Genomic DNA, 18,371 nt, shown 5'->3' on the forward strand with positions numbered 1-18,371 from the left:
AAGTGAACACACACACACCCCACTATGGTTGAAGCACAATAAATATTTGGTCTCCCATTATTGTTTGGCACATCTTATAAACCTGACACTATAGAACAGAAGCACATTCTGAAGTAAGGGCAATATTCATCTCTTTTCTCAGATGCACAATTGCTTCCCAAAGCAGTAGCTTCTCATAAACCAGCCCTGTGTGGCCTGAACCTAACCCAGTTCTAGTACTTGAAGCTTTTTCTCTTTTCAGTGTCAGCACAAAGCAATCTGAGGACTAGGTCCTAGTCCATGCTCTGGCAGCTTTAATACTGTCCTAAATAGGTTACTGAGGGTTACTTTTGGCACTACTTGGGAAACTTAACTGATGTGAAGCCAATGTACCCAGCTTTGTGCCAACTGCTTCTTGTTCTTGTCTAAATCAGGGAAGTAACATACAAAAATGCCAAGGGACAAGATGAGGTCTGGAACTAAAGTAAGCTACAGTCCAGTGATCTGTATAAGCAGAGAATTCATAGGGGACACTTACGGACCAGAATAACCTGGAGTAGTCCTTAAGCTACTGTAATTTGCTCTGGGCACTGTAGGGAGATACCAGGGCCTCCTCCAAGGCTGTGCCAAACATTCTGGCAGTTCTTGATATTTTGTCCCTAAGCCAATGTTCGCAGAAAATTTCCTGAAGTGTTATTTTATCTGTCCTTCCTCAAAACTTCAACTGAAATCCCCTTCACTCTATGGACCACATATGGCTGAAAGGGGTTTTTAAATCCTACACAGCAATAAGAGCTTTTCAGAAGTTAGAACTGTGCCATTTCCAAGACCTCAGCAAAACATCAGCTTGCCTGACTGCTTTGAAGTTCGGGAAATAGGGCACTGCTGTAAAGTATTGTCACTATCTCACAGATATTACAGGTGAAAATAATTTTTTTTGGTCCTTCCATCTGCTAATGCAGAATTTTCGTCCATGTTGAACTCTTAAGGGTTAACTGGCATTGGGTGGAGGAGGGGGAAATCAGAGGTCAGCTCCCATTCTGATACCGGTGAACTCACAAGTTACTCCTTAAGTGGTTTCATCCTAGGTTCTTCCTGCCAGCAATTTCTCACTTTAATCATACACCCACAGCAACCCAGATCTTTAAATTCAGCAATTCTTTCTCAGGTTTCAGCAAGTCATTGGCAGCCTGAGCTATTTTTGGGATATTTTCTCTACTGCAGATGCAGCTCAGGAAAACGCAGGGAGCATGCTAAAGACCTGCAGCTATTTGCCTTGTACAATTTGCTCATTTCTCTTTATTTCTCTGTTTTCCTGCACTGTTCACTTAAAGGACAATCTCTCTAGCAAACAAAATCCCCGGAGCCTGATTAGAGGGACTGAAGGCTCCCAGACACGGATTGCCTGCCAGCCACAGCACGGTAAGGACATGGACACTTTTGGCTAGCCTTGCATTGCAGCTTTTTAAGCTTTGCTGAACGTTTATTTGTGTCCATCGCTTCCAAATCAACACTGCTGGCATGGCAGGCAGTCTCCAGCTCCTGGTCTCCATTTTCGTTCCCTAAAATCCTCAGCACTTGTAAGTAACACATCTATACTCACCATGTCTTTGTGTGCTCTAGAAATCAATGACTGACACTAATTTTGATCAGTTCCAGGGATTGGGGCTTTTTTCCTTACATTATAGTACCTTTTGAAGAGCTGTAATTTGTAATCCTGATTGAAACTGTGGGTATTTCTTTTGCCTGATCATCTCTATTTTAGGTATACTGCTAGCCTTATTATTTAGCTCAGCAAATTATTCAGATCAGGGAATGTTTTTATGTACGGGAGATGGAAACATTAGAAGGAAGACCTGCTCCTGCTGATTTACAGCTATATGCACAGCTTGCTCATCTTGTGTGCTGGCTCTGCTATTCTACCTTTAAGCTGCCACAGAGCAGTGCACCAACACTACAAAGACATATAAAGCATAAAACCAATGCAGGAGATTGAGCTGTACTCAAAATGAGCAGGTTATATCATGCAGCTCTTTCTATATATGCTCACAGAAATGCACTGAGTGAGGTCTGCAAGAATGAGATTCCAATTTTATAGGACATATGATTTTATTGAAATACTTGTAAAAATAGTTTAAGATCCTCAGAGACGTTTTACTTAGACATACTACCACAGGAATGCGAACACAGTTCATGCCTAATGAATGTACAAACCAAACTCTGGGAATTCTCTAGAGACAGATATTGCAAAGGGATTGCTTTGGTCCTTCCCTGTACTTCAGGCTTTTTAGAAAAACTGGAATTGCTTTATGATTTATCCTTTCATGTTCAGTAATAGATGACTGCAAACAGAGATTGTCCCTAGGGCTTAATATACATCATCCAAATATTTGACTGAAACTTGGTGTTTGTTGTCCTGATAGGAGAGGTTTTAGAGAGCCTGACTATGGACTAGAGGTAGGGAGGCCCTCAGATAGACTAAGCAATAGGAAGCTATCCGTATCTGCTGCCAGAGCAGACAAGAGCATCCTGTACAATTGTAGCCCCATAATATTTCCTGTCAAAATGCTTTGACATCACAGTCTGCAGCAGAAACAAAAGTTAGCACAATCTTTGAAACAGCATTTTAGGAACTCACTCAAACACCACCTTTGTTTTTTTCAATACAGGAGAATTTTTTTTCATTTTCTAGCTTGTAAAATGTTTCTTGAGTGATTTACAAAAGCAGCTAGAGATGGGATGGGAGAAATATTGTATGCACACAGGAATGGACTGAAGGTCTTTAAAGCTTGATATTGAGTGTGGGAAAAGTTCTGATGTTGATATGCAAAGATTTTTTAAAAATAAAAAAAAAGCCATGCAGGATATAAAGAGTTACAGCTCAGAGCACTAGGAGCAAAAAGTGAAAACTTCAGATGGTATCAACAGATTTAAGCTCAGGCTCTGAAAGTGGTATTTTTGCTCCTGAAAGCCTCTATGAACCTGTCTCTGTTGTTTATGAACGTAAAACTGATCTCTGAGCTTGGCTCTCTCCTCCCACTGGTGCATCCCTGCCTCAGTTTCACTGAAGTGACTGATACTGACTTAGCTTAATGAGAAATATTAATTAATCCTTTAATCCTTACCTCTGTCTTTAGACTCCGTCCCAAATGTCAGCACTCAGCTTGCTGAAGATCTTGAGATTTGACACATATCCCAGAGACTGCAGGAAGAAAGAAATTATTATAGCTGGATGTGTTTTGCTAAGTTAGAAAAGCATTTGACTGTTTACTGCTAACTGTATGTCATTAGACAAGTTAAAAGGCATGCATGGAAATCTAGATCCTGTATTTCTCTCTGTTTGTCTCTCTCAAAAAAAGAAGTTACTCTCAATAAAAACAGAAGTCGATTGAAAGGAGTTCTACCAACAGGACAGATGTGTGCAGAATGGAGTGTTCTAGAAATTTGATGAGGTAAAACTTGCCACAGTGATACACCTGCACAGATAACTACTCAAGTGATGCTTGCTTGGGCTCAGTTTAAAAAATGTCATTACTCAAAATTATTATTAGAAAGACAATGTGTGTTATTTCACAAGAGGTGCTGAAAGGAAATAATCTAAATAATGAAGAAGCAGATGTCATCTAGGAATTATCAACTTCTTGTTTTTGAAACAAACTCCTGTACACAGGAGCTCTCTGGAAGCTGAAAATATAGAAGGAATATAGACCCTGGGGATTAGCAATTCTCCAGATGTCCCCCACTTTGGACACACTCATGCTATGTTAATACACTTTTGTGTGTGTTTGTGCATATACATTAAATCAGTCACACACAAGATACTGAAGATTAACTGACTCTATAAATGTACTAATTTATAACTCAACAGCTATGATGCCAGGCACTCCGTTACTCACACCTAATGTTCCTTGCCTAGAGACAAATATATATAAGGGGCTAATGGCTATCAATAAGAGTAATGGCTAAAATGAAACACATGCTGACAGACCATAGAACTTAGTCTAGAGTCAGAACGTGAGTCAAAACCACAATTATTCCTTCACTTGAACAACCGCAGAAGCAGGTGTCTCCAATTTTAACAACATCCTCACACACTGAAGTTACAATAAATAAGTTACTGTGCATGAGCCCAGACATGATAAATGGCCACTTACATTCTCTCCACCTGGCTATTTTGTTTGCTCTTTCCAATGTTAGTTTAAATCCAGTTTAAAAAACAAAAAGGTTTAATTGGCCCTGCACTACTCTGTAAATGGCAAGACTAAAAGTGTCTATAGCCTCACTGGCTCTATTGGCATGCAGGGACTTCACTGCAACAACCCAATCAGGTGGCTGAGACCCTCATTAAAATTGAAGGAACACTTTTATTTTTCTTGGCTGTCTTTGCACAAGACTAATTCTATTAAATCCAGTTGAGGGACTGCATTGAAAGAGGAATCATCAACAAAAGGTGAACAGCACAAGAATTCTTCAAGAGCTGGGTCTGAATACTAATACTGTCACTGAGTGGGGCTCTGCAAAAAAAATCAGACAGATTTTATTGGTGATAGGTTGAGAGGCTGCATTGATCCAGAGGACAGCTATTGGAGAGTAATGTAATTGAGGGGAAATAATAGTACAAACTTAAGGCTTACCAGAGGCTGGAGCAAGCAGATGAGGGAGGAGGCTAGAGTGGCAAGCTGCACTGGCCTGTGAGGAGGTAGGCATTACTTGGCTAGTCCCAGCTGCTCAGCTTTAGCACCTCTGTGGCTGTTGACCCCATCAGCACTATCAGTCCCCAGCCTTCTCCCAGGTGGCAGCAGAAGCACAAAGATGCTCTGCAGCCCTTTTCCCTCCTGTCCTGCGTTCATTTCTTCCCTCATCAGCCCTCAGCATGAACATGTCTTGGCCTGCTTCTGGCTCTTACCTCAGCCTCAGCTTCTGCCTTTGTAAAGAGTTGGAGAAGCACAGGGAGGTAGTAAGAACTGCCTGCAAAAGATGAGATGGGGGCTACAAGGCCTGGACAACAGGATGAGAGTGACACAGGAATAGAGATGAAAGAGGACATCTTGCAAAGAGAGTGGGAAGAAAGGGGGAGACAGCAAAGTGCAGTGGCTTCCACCCAACACTTTCTGATGTAATACAGTTCAGAAAAAGACAAGTCCATGTTCCAGTATGGCACTAAAGACACTGGAGACAGTGTAGTGCTGATGATTCCCTGTTTGGAATATTATATAGTCTTTGTCACACAGAATACAGCAAGAACAATCTGTACCATAACAGTGAGCCAGGAATGAGTGCTACTCATAAAGATATCATCAAGAAAATTAATTATTTAAGTTGTATGACAATGTTGGCCCAAGAACAAACAGAGAATTAAAAGAATACACTGAGGCAGTGAGATGGGAGCAAGAATCCTATCCTTTTTGTTTAAGATAGAGCATGATCAATACCAAATGTTTTTGCAAGTTGCAGCAATACTGTAGTGGCTCCAGGACTGTCTTCTGGATTACTATGATACATGTTAACCAAAGTGAGAAAAGAATCAGTTCCTGGATGTAATGCATGGATGAATAAATAGGTGCTATAACTTTAGCAGATGTTGCTACTTTTGCCATCACTTGTATTTCTCTACAAAGACAAAGATAACATCGATGCAATAACATCAACTTCTTTAAGACACACAAATGAAGCTGCCACTCTTTGTTACAGAAGAATGAACAGAGCAAACTTGGCTTTTGCTGATACTCTGAGGTATCTAGGAAATCTATTACAAGGCTGCACAGATTAGTGTATAGTGAATTTATTTTAAGAGTAAACAAGTACCAAAAAGTTGTTTTCATGTTAAGACTTATCCTTTTTCATTCAAATCCCATTTTAACCGGGTAGTCCAACAGGCTGCTCTTAAGTGCAGGGTAGGGAAGTCTGAGAGTGTTAGACCCTTAGCTATTTTTACCCAAAAGAAAATGAAATTGAATGCCACATGGGTGAAAGACAGAGACTATAGTATAGGTCTGGACTGATCTGTCTGTTTGACACCAAAGCAACAGATCTCATGCACCAAGACTTTTTTGTTTCTTTTTTGGCCAAAAATATGCCAGAGCATTATAACTTCATTTCTGTACAGATTCTACAACCATACAGATTAGGGTATGTTTGACTTGTACACTTCAGAGGTCTTTCCACAGGCTGCAGTATTATTAAAGGGAAGACTAGATAGCCTTCAATAGCAATCAGCATTTCTGTTGCAATTAACATTTAGAAATAAATGGCTGTTCTTTTCAAAATAAGTTCTGAAAGATATCCTTGCAAACCTTAGGACTGAAATTCCATCCCTAAAACTGGAATCCATCACTGCAGATTCCACAATATTCCAGTATTTAAATTCCCTCAAGATGGTATGGCAGGTTGCCTTCGAGGAGCAACAGGGGGTACACTGTGTCAGAGATCTGTTTAAAGGTGAGGTATCTGAGGCTACACAAAACAGAGGCTACAAGAAACAGTTCTGCTGTAATCACTGGTTGATTTTACCTTAACTGCACTGAAAATATAAAAATCCTTTGGATGAAAAGACTGGATTTCTGGCACATGAGCCACCTAATTTGTTGCCAAAACATAAGCAAAATTTTTGAACCAGGTAAGCTGGACACTTCAAAATGTTTTTATATAAAGACTGAATCACTTAGTAATTTTCCTTAAAACTAATTAGGAAAATACATCATTGCATTAATGTTTCATGAATATGCTTTGTAGTCTGCAAGACAGACAGATACAATCCCCGATACCATTTTTGGCTTCCTAGACATCAGCTCCAGTGAAACACAGCTGAAATAGACTCCTTTATCTACCCCACCAAATCTGTCAATGATTCTTTAGCCAGCCCTAGTGGACATTTCTCTAGTCTTGGTTGACTTTGGTTTTTGTACATACAATGACCAGGTCAGCAATCATAAGAAGGAGAACCATTAGCAAAGGCATCTAAGGCTAAGTCTCAGGAAGTCACTGCACATACCAATGACATACAGCAGATCCTAACTACAACCTCTCCTCACTCTGTGATATCATTTCCTCTGCCATGTCCTGTTAGTAACTAAAGTCACTAATTTTATCTAAAGCTAGAAAAGTACATAAACTCAAAGAACATAATATATTGATGCAGCAATGGCCTGCTAAATGTCAGTACTAATTTTAACAAGCACAACAAAAGCAAGCAAAATTCAGCTTTCACTAACACTGTCTCACATTTAACCCTAAATCATTTATGCTGTGACTATGTCTTTCTTGATGCCAGCTGTCAGTCCTCAAAATCTATAGGTGCAAACCTAATTAAATTAGTCATATTTCTGTTTGCAAAGGAAAACCAAAAAGCCTCAGCTGCAAAATAGGAAAGAGATTATTGTAAGTAGGAGGAGGCCTTCAGATAAGACCTTGAACTAGTCATATTTATGTCTAATAATGTCACCATTTTAGAGTTAAACAGAAACAAATGAGATTTCATCCTTGCAGAGCGCGCTGACATCACACGGCCCCCAAATTTAGTTCTTTCACGCAGTTTGTCTGTGCTAGTGTTATTAATAGGCACACTAAAATGGTAACTTCACCCTGGCTCAGCTTTGACTCACTGAATGGCCTTGGGCATCACATAACCTCTGCCTCCAGTTCTCTATTTGCAGAATGCATTTGTCTATCTAGTGACTTTACAGAGTCATGGGGCAAATAAATGAGCCACTTCACAGAGTTTTTAGGTCATAATACACTGGCTTTCTTTTAATCCCTGTGCACTTCCATCATATATTTCCTATATTTTAACAGAAACTTGGCTTTTTTTCATGAAGGCAACCAAACTATTTAAACAGAAGGAAGAACTATTTAAAACTTCCAAACTAAGCCTCCTAGGATTAGTGCTTTGAAGCAAAAGAAAGGAACAGTAGCTACAGAACAAAGCTTGTAGTCTCATAGCCCAAAATACCTTTATTTGGTGATGTTTTTAAGAAAGCTCTTCATTGTCCAGAGGAAAGGGACTAAAGAAGGAATCTTAATGTCAAAGAAATTTACAAAGAAATAACAGATATATTTTTAGTAAAATCTGCACTGCAAGGTGTGGCCTGGACATATCAGATGGAAGACTCTATCAACCCATCACCATTACTAAACTAGCAATGAAAAGAGTTGTAAGATTTTGGAATCCAAAGTGGCTCTGAATGCAAGACAGTCATATTCATTTGACTGCACCAGAGGACATAAATGTTCCATGTAACTGAGATGGCTTGCCCAAAGGTATTCAAGTTAGTTTGATGCTTTGTTGGTTTTTTTCCCCCTGTTGTCCACTGAAACTATTGACATTTTCTCTGTCTTAAAAAGAGAAAGACCCCCATCTCATCAAGGAAGCCCCTGAGGGGACTTTTAAAGCATTGATATGCAAACTTCAGATGTTCATTTAATTATAATGGGAACATAAAGTAGATGCTAAAATAAATTAGAGAGTCATCTGACCTTAGCTTAAAATACAAAGCTGGACAAAGCAAGTACATTCATTATCAAAAGTTGAATAGTTCAACACTGATTACTGTATGAGTGAATGCCAGGGGATACCTCCAGTGCTGCAGCTTTACAAAGTCCAGACTTCAGGCTAACTGCTGATGCTTCATTAGGCACAAGGGACTGAAGTATCACTTTCAAGGTGATACTCCTGGATGCTCACTCATCTATCTTTTTTTTCTTTTTTTTGTGACTTGATTTACTCTCTGCCTGGCTTAGGTTCCAACTCAAAATGAACAGAGAGCAATATAAAAGAATATATATAATCCTGGGTTACCTGAGACAGATTGAACAGTATTGCCTTTAAGTGAGCAGTGAGTTGTTCCCCAGAGTTAGGCACTCTCAGCTATGCTAACCAGGAGCATGGGTCTCCAGACAGCACAGCTCCCAGAGACTGGTAAATGCTGTTCCATTTCTAATAATACTACTGCAGAAGAGTAAGGAAAAACAATGTATTACCCAAACAGGGCTGTGCATAGATATGTGTGAATGAAAAACAGATGCCTGATGTTGAAAGTACTGTCCACTCCACAGGAAAAACTAACTCACAGCTTATGTCCTCATGGAACTTGGCAGCAGGACAAGGACAAAAACTTTAAAGCTGATCTAATCACTAATAATGACATAATTATTATGACATAACTACAAATGTATGATATATTTAGTTTGACAATGATATTTTAGGATGCCAGTTCAAACGAGGATACAAAAACCCAAGGTCTAATTCATTCCCAGTGTAAACTGGCAGTGTTCCAAATTACTTCAATGAGATATATACTTGATCACCCTAATTCTGATTTTGGGTCAGCATCTTTCCAATGTTTGGGATTGGAAAAGCTAAAAAATGCTCACTCTTAAATCCATAGCAAGCATCTCTATGAAGCTGGGGGAAAGGCATATTTTTGTGTATCTGCATTTAGCCAGAACATTTAGATATACTGTTGTTGGAGTAACTTAGCCATATAAAGAGAAAAGTTCTTACAAAACGCAAGATTAAAAAGCCTTAGAGGCAAAGCAGTAAGAGTCAGTCTAAACTGAGCGTTTTATATCCAGATAACCAAATAGCAAGGCTTGAAAGTTGCTTAATGGATGAGCAAAATAAAGTCTAATATACAATTCCAAGTTAAGGGCTCTGAATGTCAGATGGGAAAAGGTACAAATCTTCAGCAAAAAGAAAATGAAAGATAATGAGAAATTTGGGTACATAGAACCCCCCAATATTACCCTGACTAGTAGGCAGGTTTACTGCAGAGGAAACATGCAGTCATGTCAAGCTGAGGAAAGCACAGAAGTAGTCATTGAAATAAAGAAGGAAGAATAAGGAAAAAAGAACAGGCAGAGCCTTAGATACATGTAATCTGCTTGGGCTGTGCAAGCAACAGTCATAAATTCAAACATTAAATGAGAATGAAACTATTCTACCTTTTTTGTTTTGTGTGAAACAGGATTTTGTTTTCATTAGGATGCAACCACAAAAGAATTTTGACCTTTTCAAAGAGTTGTGCTATGCAAAACACTTCAGTCTTGTTAGTGTGTAATTGCAGTAAATCACAGAAAGATACTCCACCCTACTGCAACCCAAACTGTAACAGCACTGAATCTAGAGATCAGAAGTAGCCCACAGCCAAAACAAAAGTACTGCAACAGAAAATTCTTGATCCTGGAAAAAACACTTGGCCATAGGCTGAGCTATTTTTATACTTGCTGTGCTGAAAAAGCATGTATTTAGATACTTGACTGCATTATCTGAGGGATTTTACCACAGAGTAGCTCTAAGAAGGGAAAAATTAAAATAGCTGAGGCAGCCAAATGGTCCATTATGTCTGCTCAGAAGACAAAACAGTGAATCATTTATGATTAGTTCAATAAGCAAAACCACTGGGTTTAGAGTTTATCTATAAACTTTTTATGTGGTTATTGATATACTATTTAATGATAGTTGGTTAAAAGATGAGGTTGCCCAAGATCTCTATCCATTACCACTAAAGGATTAAGTGCCCAGGACTTGTGGATAGGTGCTATTGACTTTGATATATTACATAACTATTGTGGCCATATGTCAAGGATTTAGTCAGGTTACAGTGTCCTGCTCAAAACTCTATACAAACATTGAACAAGTGAAATCTCTGAATCAATATTTTATATATTAAAATATAAAAAGAAAGACAAGTTTTCTTAGAGCACAGGGCTTGAACAGTAGTTTTGGAACAGGCAGGTTACTTTAAATAATGATCAACTCAATTTTCATCCACTGTATTTACATTTTTGCAGCAAAAAGAAAAGAAACTGGCTGGCCTCTACTGCCTCAGTGGCACTGCAAGTTTCTACCACTAGAGTGTGTCAAGGCATATGTGAGGATAAAAACTCTCCATCCTCAGCATCATTGAACCCAAACTACTACCAGAGCACAGGACAAAGACAAGCAGCTTGAATGTACCATTTTCCTGATTTCCTGCATGTCTTTAAGGTTATACTACGAGGAGAGGTCTCACCCCATTAATCTGCTTATGCTGGGCACATGGGTTTTCATGAGAATTCTGAACAACACAAGCATCCAGAAACAGTCCAGCCAATTTTAAGATCCATCACACCATGCCTGTGTGTTTCAGGTCAATGTCAATGTCAAAATCCCTTCCAGGCTAAGACTCTTACTTGGATGCAACACAACAACCCTGGTGTTTTGCATTGAAAAGTCAGCACATCCAGTCAATGTATGTAAATCTGTTCTTCCCTGCTTCTGTCTCTGCTAGAACAGATGCTGTTAAATTTTGGGGGAAAAACCCCCACAGACTTATGCAAAAACTGAAAATCTGCTGTTGTGCTGAGAATGGAGATGTTCTGCTGTATTTAAGAAATCAACTTAAAGAGAAACTATAAAAGTCCCTCTCCTTGATAGTAAAAAAAAAACCCAACAAATCAGAACAGTTAAAATTAGAAATGCGTAGGCATAAAGCATTGCCAGTATCAAACAGAATATGTTGAAATGTACACATTTGGAAATGCTAAAAATCAGGTTCTGCCTCCATACTTTACTGAATCAAGGCTTGGCCCCTTCTCCATCTGTATAACTGCACTGACAGTGCTTCCTTCCTCTCTCTTTTTGCTCATTTTTGTCTCTTTAGACTGAAAACTCCTGTTAGCTGTTTTGATTACAAGGCTAGCTCTTAGTAATAGTTTTTCACTGTCCATAATGTCACCCTCTTGCTGAATATTTTAGTTACTAGATCAACTCTAGCAAATTTTCTTTGTAATATGTTAAAACAACCCCCCAAACAAAACCCTAACACCCAAACAACTACCATATGAGAGACAGGAACCATACACGCAAATCTGTAGTCACACACATGCTCACATTATATGTTCTGAATGCAGACATAGCACCTGAATTCATTATCTACTTCACTTCCCTTAGGAAAGATCTGATAAGCTTTTCTGGGAATCACATAATCTTCTTGAGCTTTCACAGGTCCACAGTGTTGATGATGACTGAGCAAAACACCTCCTGAAATGCTTAAGGATCTCTCCAAGCCAGCCACATAGGGTCAACACAAATAATGAAAGAAGAACCTCAGATTTCAAGATTTAGCCTTTGAGTTGCCCAGATCAGCCTGAGAAAAAGACAGAGCCTGGCTCTTCCCATCTCCTGCTCTGTAACTGTACATGAAAAATATAACTGTCACATTTATTTGAAGTGAACTGGTGGCTGACAAGAGAACAAGGAACAAAGAGAAAAATAGGAACCTGAAAGAGAATAGGAACACAAAGTACAAGTGAAAGATCTGTGATGGATAAGTTCTCTTTTACTCAGTGTACACTGAGGTAATGATACATTAGGTTGGTATCCCACAATCACATCAGAAGTGAGATATCCTCCTGCTCATGTGTAGCCTGCTGAAATCACAAATCCTTGCAGACTACACTTTCATACAAAACTGCTGTCATAGGCAGTTTGCAGCAAGGCTCAAGGTCTAACACTGGTACAGTGCAAGTGAGGAACTACTGTCTTTAACACACTGACAGTGGTGTAAGCAAATATCTTTTCATAAGTCTCATAAAAATTATCAGGACAGTGTCTTGTGAAGATTTCATAAATAGAGCTGAGCAAGTGCAGTTTTCTCCAGTTCAATAATCAAACCAAAAAGTCAGAAAGAAGCAAGCAGAAACCTCAGTTCACAGAGCTCAGGCAGAATCTTTTTTTTCCCTATAAACAAAAATCCTAGTCATTTGACTTTGGGGTAAACCTGAAACACTAGATTTTAGTTTATGTAGACTAATTTTGTAGAACAAAACAGTATTTCAGTTTCAGTATGTTAAAATATTTCCTTTAAAAATTAGAAAATGTTTCCACATTTTCCCTATTGTTGCACTTGAAATTATTTGTCTAGTTCAAGCTAATGCCGAAAATAAAAATAAATAGCCCCAGCCCCTTCAGCCCTCTGTTATTCCAGGAATTTAAAAATCATTTAGAAAAAATCCAGCTCTATTTATAAATTCAAGCAACATTTCACTCCTATAGTCTTGGGAAAGGAAATATCCAAAAGCTTTGCTAAAATAACTTTCTGCTTCCTGACACAGTGTCCCCAGCTATTGCTTGTCTCCTTGTGCAGTGGTAGCTCTGCTCTCACCAGGGCACAGTCCCTCATTAAACATTTTCTACCATTAGAGTGTGCAGGCTAGAAAGTAAATTTGCTGCTTTTATAAAGAGGGAAGAACACCCAGGAGAAGGTATTTAAATTATGTCCTGAGGCAGAATGAAGTTGATCTATGTCAGGCATTATTTTTATCTCTCCAGTCAACTAGAAGTTATGCAGCATAGGCACTGACATGCAGCACTGGTTTGTACCAGGCTCTGACAGCGTTTGACAATAAAGGCAGTTTAACAGCAGGAGGAGCTCTGCCCTTCTGCAGCCCTTTACACAGTCCGTAGGAGGGTTTGCCACCAAGACCCTCTGCTCAGGTAAGCACCACATCTATCCAGTTTGCATAGTTTAGGCAGTACAGGACAGACTGCACTTGCAGCTTGCCGGAGCAAAGAGAATGTTTGGGTTGGCTCCTGCATCTATCATTTCACACTTGTCCTGGCATAATGATGATGGAAAAAGTGGATAGTTATGGCAGAATCCCACGCTCTGATCTTCAGTCTCATACTGCTACTAAACATCTCAAACCCATGCTCAGATCAACCATGCATAGTTGAACCTTGAACAACTAGGATCTTTTTCCTTTCTTTTTCAGCTGGCTCTGACATATGGAAGAATCTATTCTTCCATCCTGAGACCTCAATCCAAAGCCCATGACCTTTCCATGGGTTTCCAAAATCCTTGGATCCTATCTCTGAAGAATTACAATAGGCAAACAAAACCAAAACACTACAATCAATACATTACCTCTGGAAAAGGAATGGCTATTTCCTCCATACTTTGAAAACAGGCAGTGTAGTTACTGAGTGTTTAATGTGTAGAGGTATATATGCAGGTGCTTGAAGGAACATGATCTAAACCATTAAACCTCTGCCTTCAGTTTACATAGAGAAGGAAAACCAGTAAAAATCTGCTACAATAAAAACATAAAGCAAATGTTTCCAAGCAGCCTACTAAAATAAACTACTTGGATTTAAAAATTCTCTTGCAGTGAGTGTTGCATTGCATGTTTCCTGTGCTTGCAAGCAAGAACAAATTAATTATGAATTAACATAAACCCACATTTTCTTGTACCACTGGTGAATAGGCAGGGATATGCAAGCTCATGAGTAAGAAATTCAAATGTGTTCATGTGTTAATAAACATAATGATGTATATAGCTGAATTGTAATCACCTGGTGAATATAATTCCTAAATTACAAGGGGTCAGGAATTAATTGGATTCTCCTCATCTTGTCTGTTGGCTGTGAGCAGCGTTTTCTGTGTTCCCTAGCACTAAGAAAAGGCAACAATCTGGAAAAGGGAAGGGTTACATCCAGAGGCTATCAGGTCGCTTGCACATTATGATGATGACGTTTTATCTTTTTTCTTCTTTTACATTTTCTAAGTAAAAATACCACTTATCTTAAGAGACTTTCCCATCCCTTGAAATAAATACAACTGCAAATCAGTGAGATATCTTATAAAGAAAAAGATAATTATCAACATGGTAGCTGAAAGGAATAGTTCTTAGAGCAACTTGCATACTGTAATCTCTTTGAAATTTCATACAGCACGTCTCCACAAGAGCTAAGATGTGTTCTTTACATTATTGAATACAAATGTAGTGGATATGTATGTTTTCCCAAGGAACCTCTCTCTAAGTTCTTAGACTTAGATTAGCCATGGGAGGAAATTTTTCTCCATGAGGTTGGTGAGGCACTGGAACAGGTTGCCCAGAGAAGTTGTGGAGGCTCCAAGTCTGGAAGTGTTCAGAGCCAGGTTGGATGGGGCCTTGAGCAACCCAGGTCTAGTGGGAGGTGTCCCTGCCCATGGCAGTGGGGTGGAACTAGATGATCTTTACGTTTCCTTCCAACCCAAACCATTCTAAGATTCTTGACATTTTGAATGAGAGTGGCAAAAAGCACTGGGACATAAGATGGGGTAAAGCAAAAATAAAAACTGAAGAAAAACCCCATTCTGTACACACTTTCTGCTAAATATGTGGTGCATACACGACAAGCTTTATGCCTTTCTTGGCATGAATTTTTATGGTAACTACTTGGAAGTAGAACATAAAGATTAGAACACACAGCACAGATTTAGCACATATATAAATAGCATTCTACCAACTAAACTCCAAAATTGTATTTGAGACCTAAATTGTATTTGGTTATCCTTTTTCCCTGTTCTGAGAGGAATCTCCTATCAATTCTATGCGATAATGACATCTAATAAGAGCAGATGAAATTTGCACAGCAGTTTGCAAGAAAGAGAACTATTTTTTAATCTTTGTTTCACATAAACAAAACTGGTAATAACAAACCTTCTGTTGAAAAAATTATTAGCAATTAGCCTTAATTTGGGTAGTGTATCTTTGCAGCACATTTCAGGGGTTGACAAATGCAATTTGAGAGAGGTTTGTTCCCCAGCAGTAAAATCATAGGCTGAGTTAACTTTAAAGAACTGTTTGAAAAACAGTGTATGATTAGTATTTCAATCACTGCCAATTGCCTTTACTTACTGTAATTATTGTTTCGTAAGATTTAGAACAAACATGTTTTGCTATCTGCTGCAAGACATCATATCACAAATTGAAGAGCTTCAGAGTGAGATTTGTCTTACTCTAAGCACATTCCGAAGCCAAGACTTTAATCCTAATATAAAATTTCCAAATCTCCTGACAATTATATCTGTTAAAATAAAAAACAAAGTAAATCTTGAATGAATTTTTCCCTTCCTTCTCAGAGATGGCTGATCCACTGATTCTCTTAGTCAGGACTCACCTATTCCAAGTCTTAATTCCTTTCCTCATTTTCCAAAGGGAATATTAGTGACTACAGTAGTCTGATTTTGTCAAAAGTCACCAATTTACAGCTTTCTACAAGCTCTCCACAGAAGGCCGATGCAACAGGACACCCTGCTTCACCCAGCAATTTAAAATCAGTCACTTGAAAGAACTTGGAATCTAATGCTTTGGTAATGAACAGGAAGCTACCTGAGAGTGCTTCTCATGATAATGATATGCACACTAATGTTGGATGATGACCAGAGTGGCCTTGCTGAAACAGCCTATGTTTGGACATTGATGACCAGAGATGGTGTGACACTGACTTCAGTGTCTTACTCAATATTTTAAAAGCAGATTGTGTTTTGATGTCCTAACTTCTAAGCAGTTAAAGTAAGATAATGCCACCACATTTTGGTAAGTAAAAAGTAGACATTTGCCACTGTAATCAGCTGGAGGGCTAGCACAGAATTTCTGTCCTCATGCACTCATTTACACTAACAATTGCTTCAAATATTGGCAATCACAAATCTATTGTAACATTAAATGCTGCATAAACAAGTCACTATCCTCCAAACAGATGTTAAATGTTTTAAAGCAGAAATTTTAGAGGTTTCATAAGAAACACATTCATAATGTATCAGCTTTGCAAAACAAGCCCCAAACCTCCAAACTTCTAATATTTAATTACCTTTCAGTAGGTGTGCCGGGGGGGAAAGAGGACTATGCAACAAACAGCTATTATTATGTCCTTGTTCTTGGAATCTGTGAATGGATGAGCATAACAGTTCATACCACTCACATCATACATCACAGGCAGGTTTCCTGCACTGTCCTCATGGGACCCATCAGAACCAAAACTCTGCATTAAGACAGTAAGTGTAATCAAACCACATACTTCAGGCAGCAATCCACAGGACTCAGGAAGGAGTTCGTTTCCCTGATGCTCCATTAGTTTCCTTGATAAACAGTTTTTATCTATTAGATTTAGGTTTGAGCATTTTTCACCTCCCTCTGAAGCATCTGCTCAGCCCTAGTTGTCTGGACATGCATCCAAACTCTACCCACCCAAGTCAGAAGTTAACTCAGATAATGCCAACAGACCATTAAAAGCAATGTAATTCATCAGTGTATAAATCAGATTCTTCCACTGTCAGTTATGTAACCCTTAAAGCTCATCTGATAATTCTTGTTCCAAACCAGGTAATTTTATATTCATTTAGCAGTTTCTCAAATAATTCACAAACTTTGTATAGCACAAATGTGGGTTTTTTTACATTTTGATAAATTTTTCCCAACTATTTAAGTAGAAAAGTATACTATTGTGTTACTGAACTCTCTATCTAGTGCCAGTGAATTTCTAGTCTTTGTGACCATGACTGTACAGCATGGCCCTCATCCTCTGCAATCCTGAGACACTTCTTTCTCTACTTCCTACTCTGCATTTATTTTTTGTTTTACAGTCCTTTTTCTCAAGTATACCAGCTAAGTTGGTCATAAAGTCTACCTTATGATGGACTGCAGCTTCAGACCTCTGATTGATATAAAGCATGATCACATTTTCCTTCTGATACCTTCTCATACCTATATGAGAGGACTGGCAGATGAGGTTGTTAAACCTCTCTCTATTATATTTCAAAAGTCATGGCAGTCTGGGGCAGTCCCCACAGACTGGAAAAGGGTAAGGAGCAGGAACCAGGGAACTACAGGCCAGTCAATCTCACCTCTGTGCCCGGAAAGATCATGGAGCAGATCCTCCTGGAGGCACTACTGGCTCAGAAGAATAGTGAAGAGGTGATTGGGAACAGTCAGCATGGCTTTGCCAAGGGCAAATCCTGCCTGACCAACCTGGTTGCCTTCTATGAGCAGGTGACAAAATTAATAGATGAGGGGCGAGCAACTGATGTCATTTACCTGGACCTGAGCAAAGCCTTCGACACTGTCCCGCACCACATCCTGGTCTCCAAACTGGTGACACATGGGTTTGATTGGTGGACCACTAGATGGATAAGGAACTGGCTTGATAGCCGCACCCAAAGAGTGGCTGTCAATGGCTCCATGTCCCAGTGGAGGCCAGTGACAAGCAGAGTCCCTCAGGGATCAGTCCTGGGACCTATCTTATTCAACATCTTTGTCAGTGACATGGACAGTGGCATTGAGTGCACCCTCAGCAAGTTTGCTGATGACACCAAGCTGTGTGGTGCAGCAGACACGCTGGAGGGAAGGGAGGCCATCCAGAGGGACCTTGACAGGCTGGAGAGGTGGGCACAAGCCAACCTCATGAAGTTCAATAAGAGCAAGTGCAGGGTCCTGCATCTGGGTCGAGGCAATCCCAGGCACAAATACAGGCTGGGCAGAGACTGTCTGGAAAGCAGCCCTGAGGAGAGAGACTTGGGGGTGCTGGTGGACAAGAAGCTCAACATGAGCTCTCAGTGTGCACTTGCAGCCCACAAAGCCAATCAGATCCT

General features: G+C 39.4%; 1 protein-coding gene and 1 long non-coding RNA gene across 2 annotated transcripts in view; one reads left to right on the forward strand and one right to left on the reverse strand.

Annotated features, from left to right (window-relative positions):
- LOC137447985 (uncharacterized) overlaps nt 1–3,167 on the reverse strand; it is an 87,904-nt gene extending 84,737 nt beyond the window's left edge. The window contains exon 1 of the long non-coding RNA XR_010988956.1: nt 3,105–3,167. This is a non-coding gene — a long non-coding RNA (uncharacterized lncRNA). The remainder of the gene's footprint in view (nt 1–3,104) is intronic.
- The window catches only part of AMMECR1 (AMMECR nuclear protein 1), a 106,117-nt gene continuing 88,939 nt past the window's right edge, over nt 1,194–18,371 (forward strand). Inside the window, exon 1 of the mRNA XM_068152038.1 lies at nt 1,194–1,401. Within this exon, the coding sequence (XP_068008139.1) occupies nt 1,230–1,401 (172 nt within the window). The 5' untranslated portion in view covers nt 1,194–1,229. The remainder of the gene's footprint in view (nt 1,402–18,371) is intronic.

Source organism: Melanerpes formicivorus, unplaced genomic scaffold (genome assembly GCF_026170545.1).
Source record: "Melanerpes formicivorus ecotype bairdi unplaced genomic scaffold, bMelFor1.0.p_v2 SCAF_22, whole genome shotgun sequence".
In the NCBI taxonomy this organism is placed as follows: Eukaryota; Metazoa; Chordata; class Aves; order Piciformes; family Picidae; genus Melanerpes; species Melanerpes formicivorus.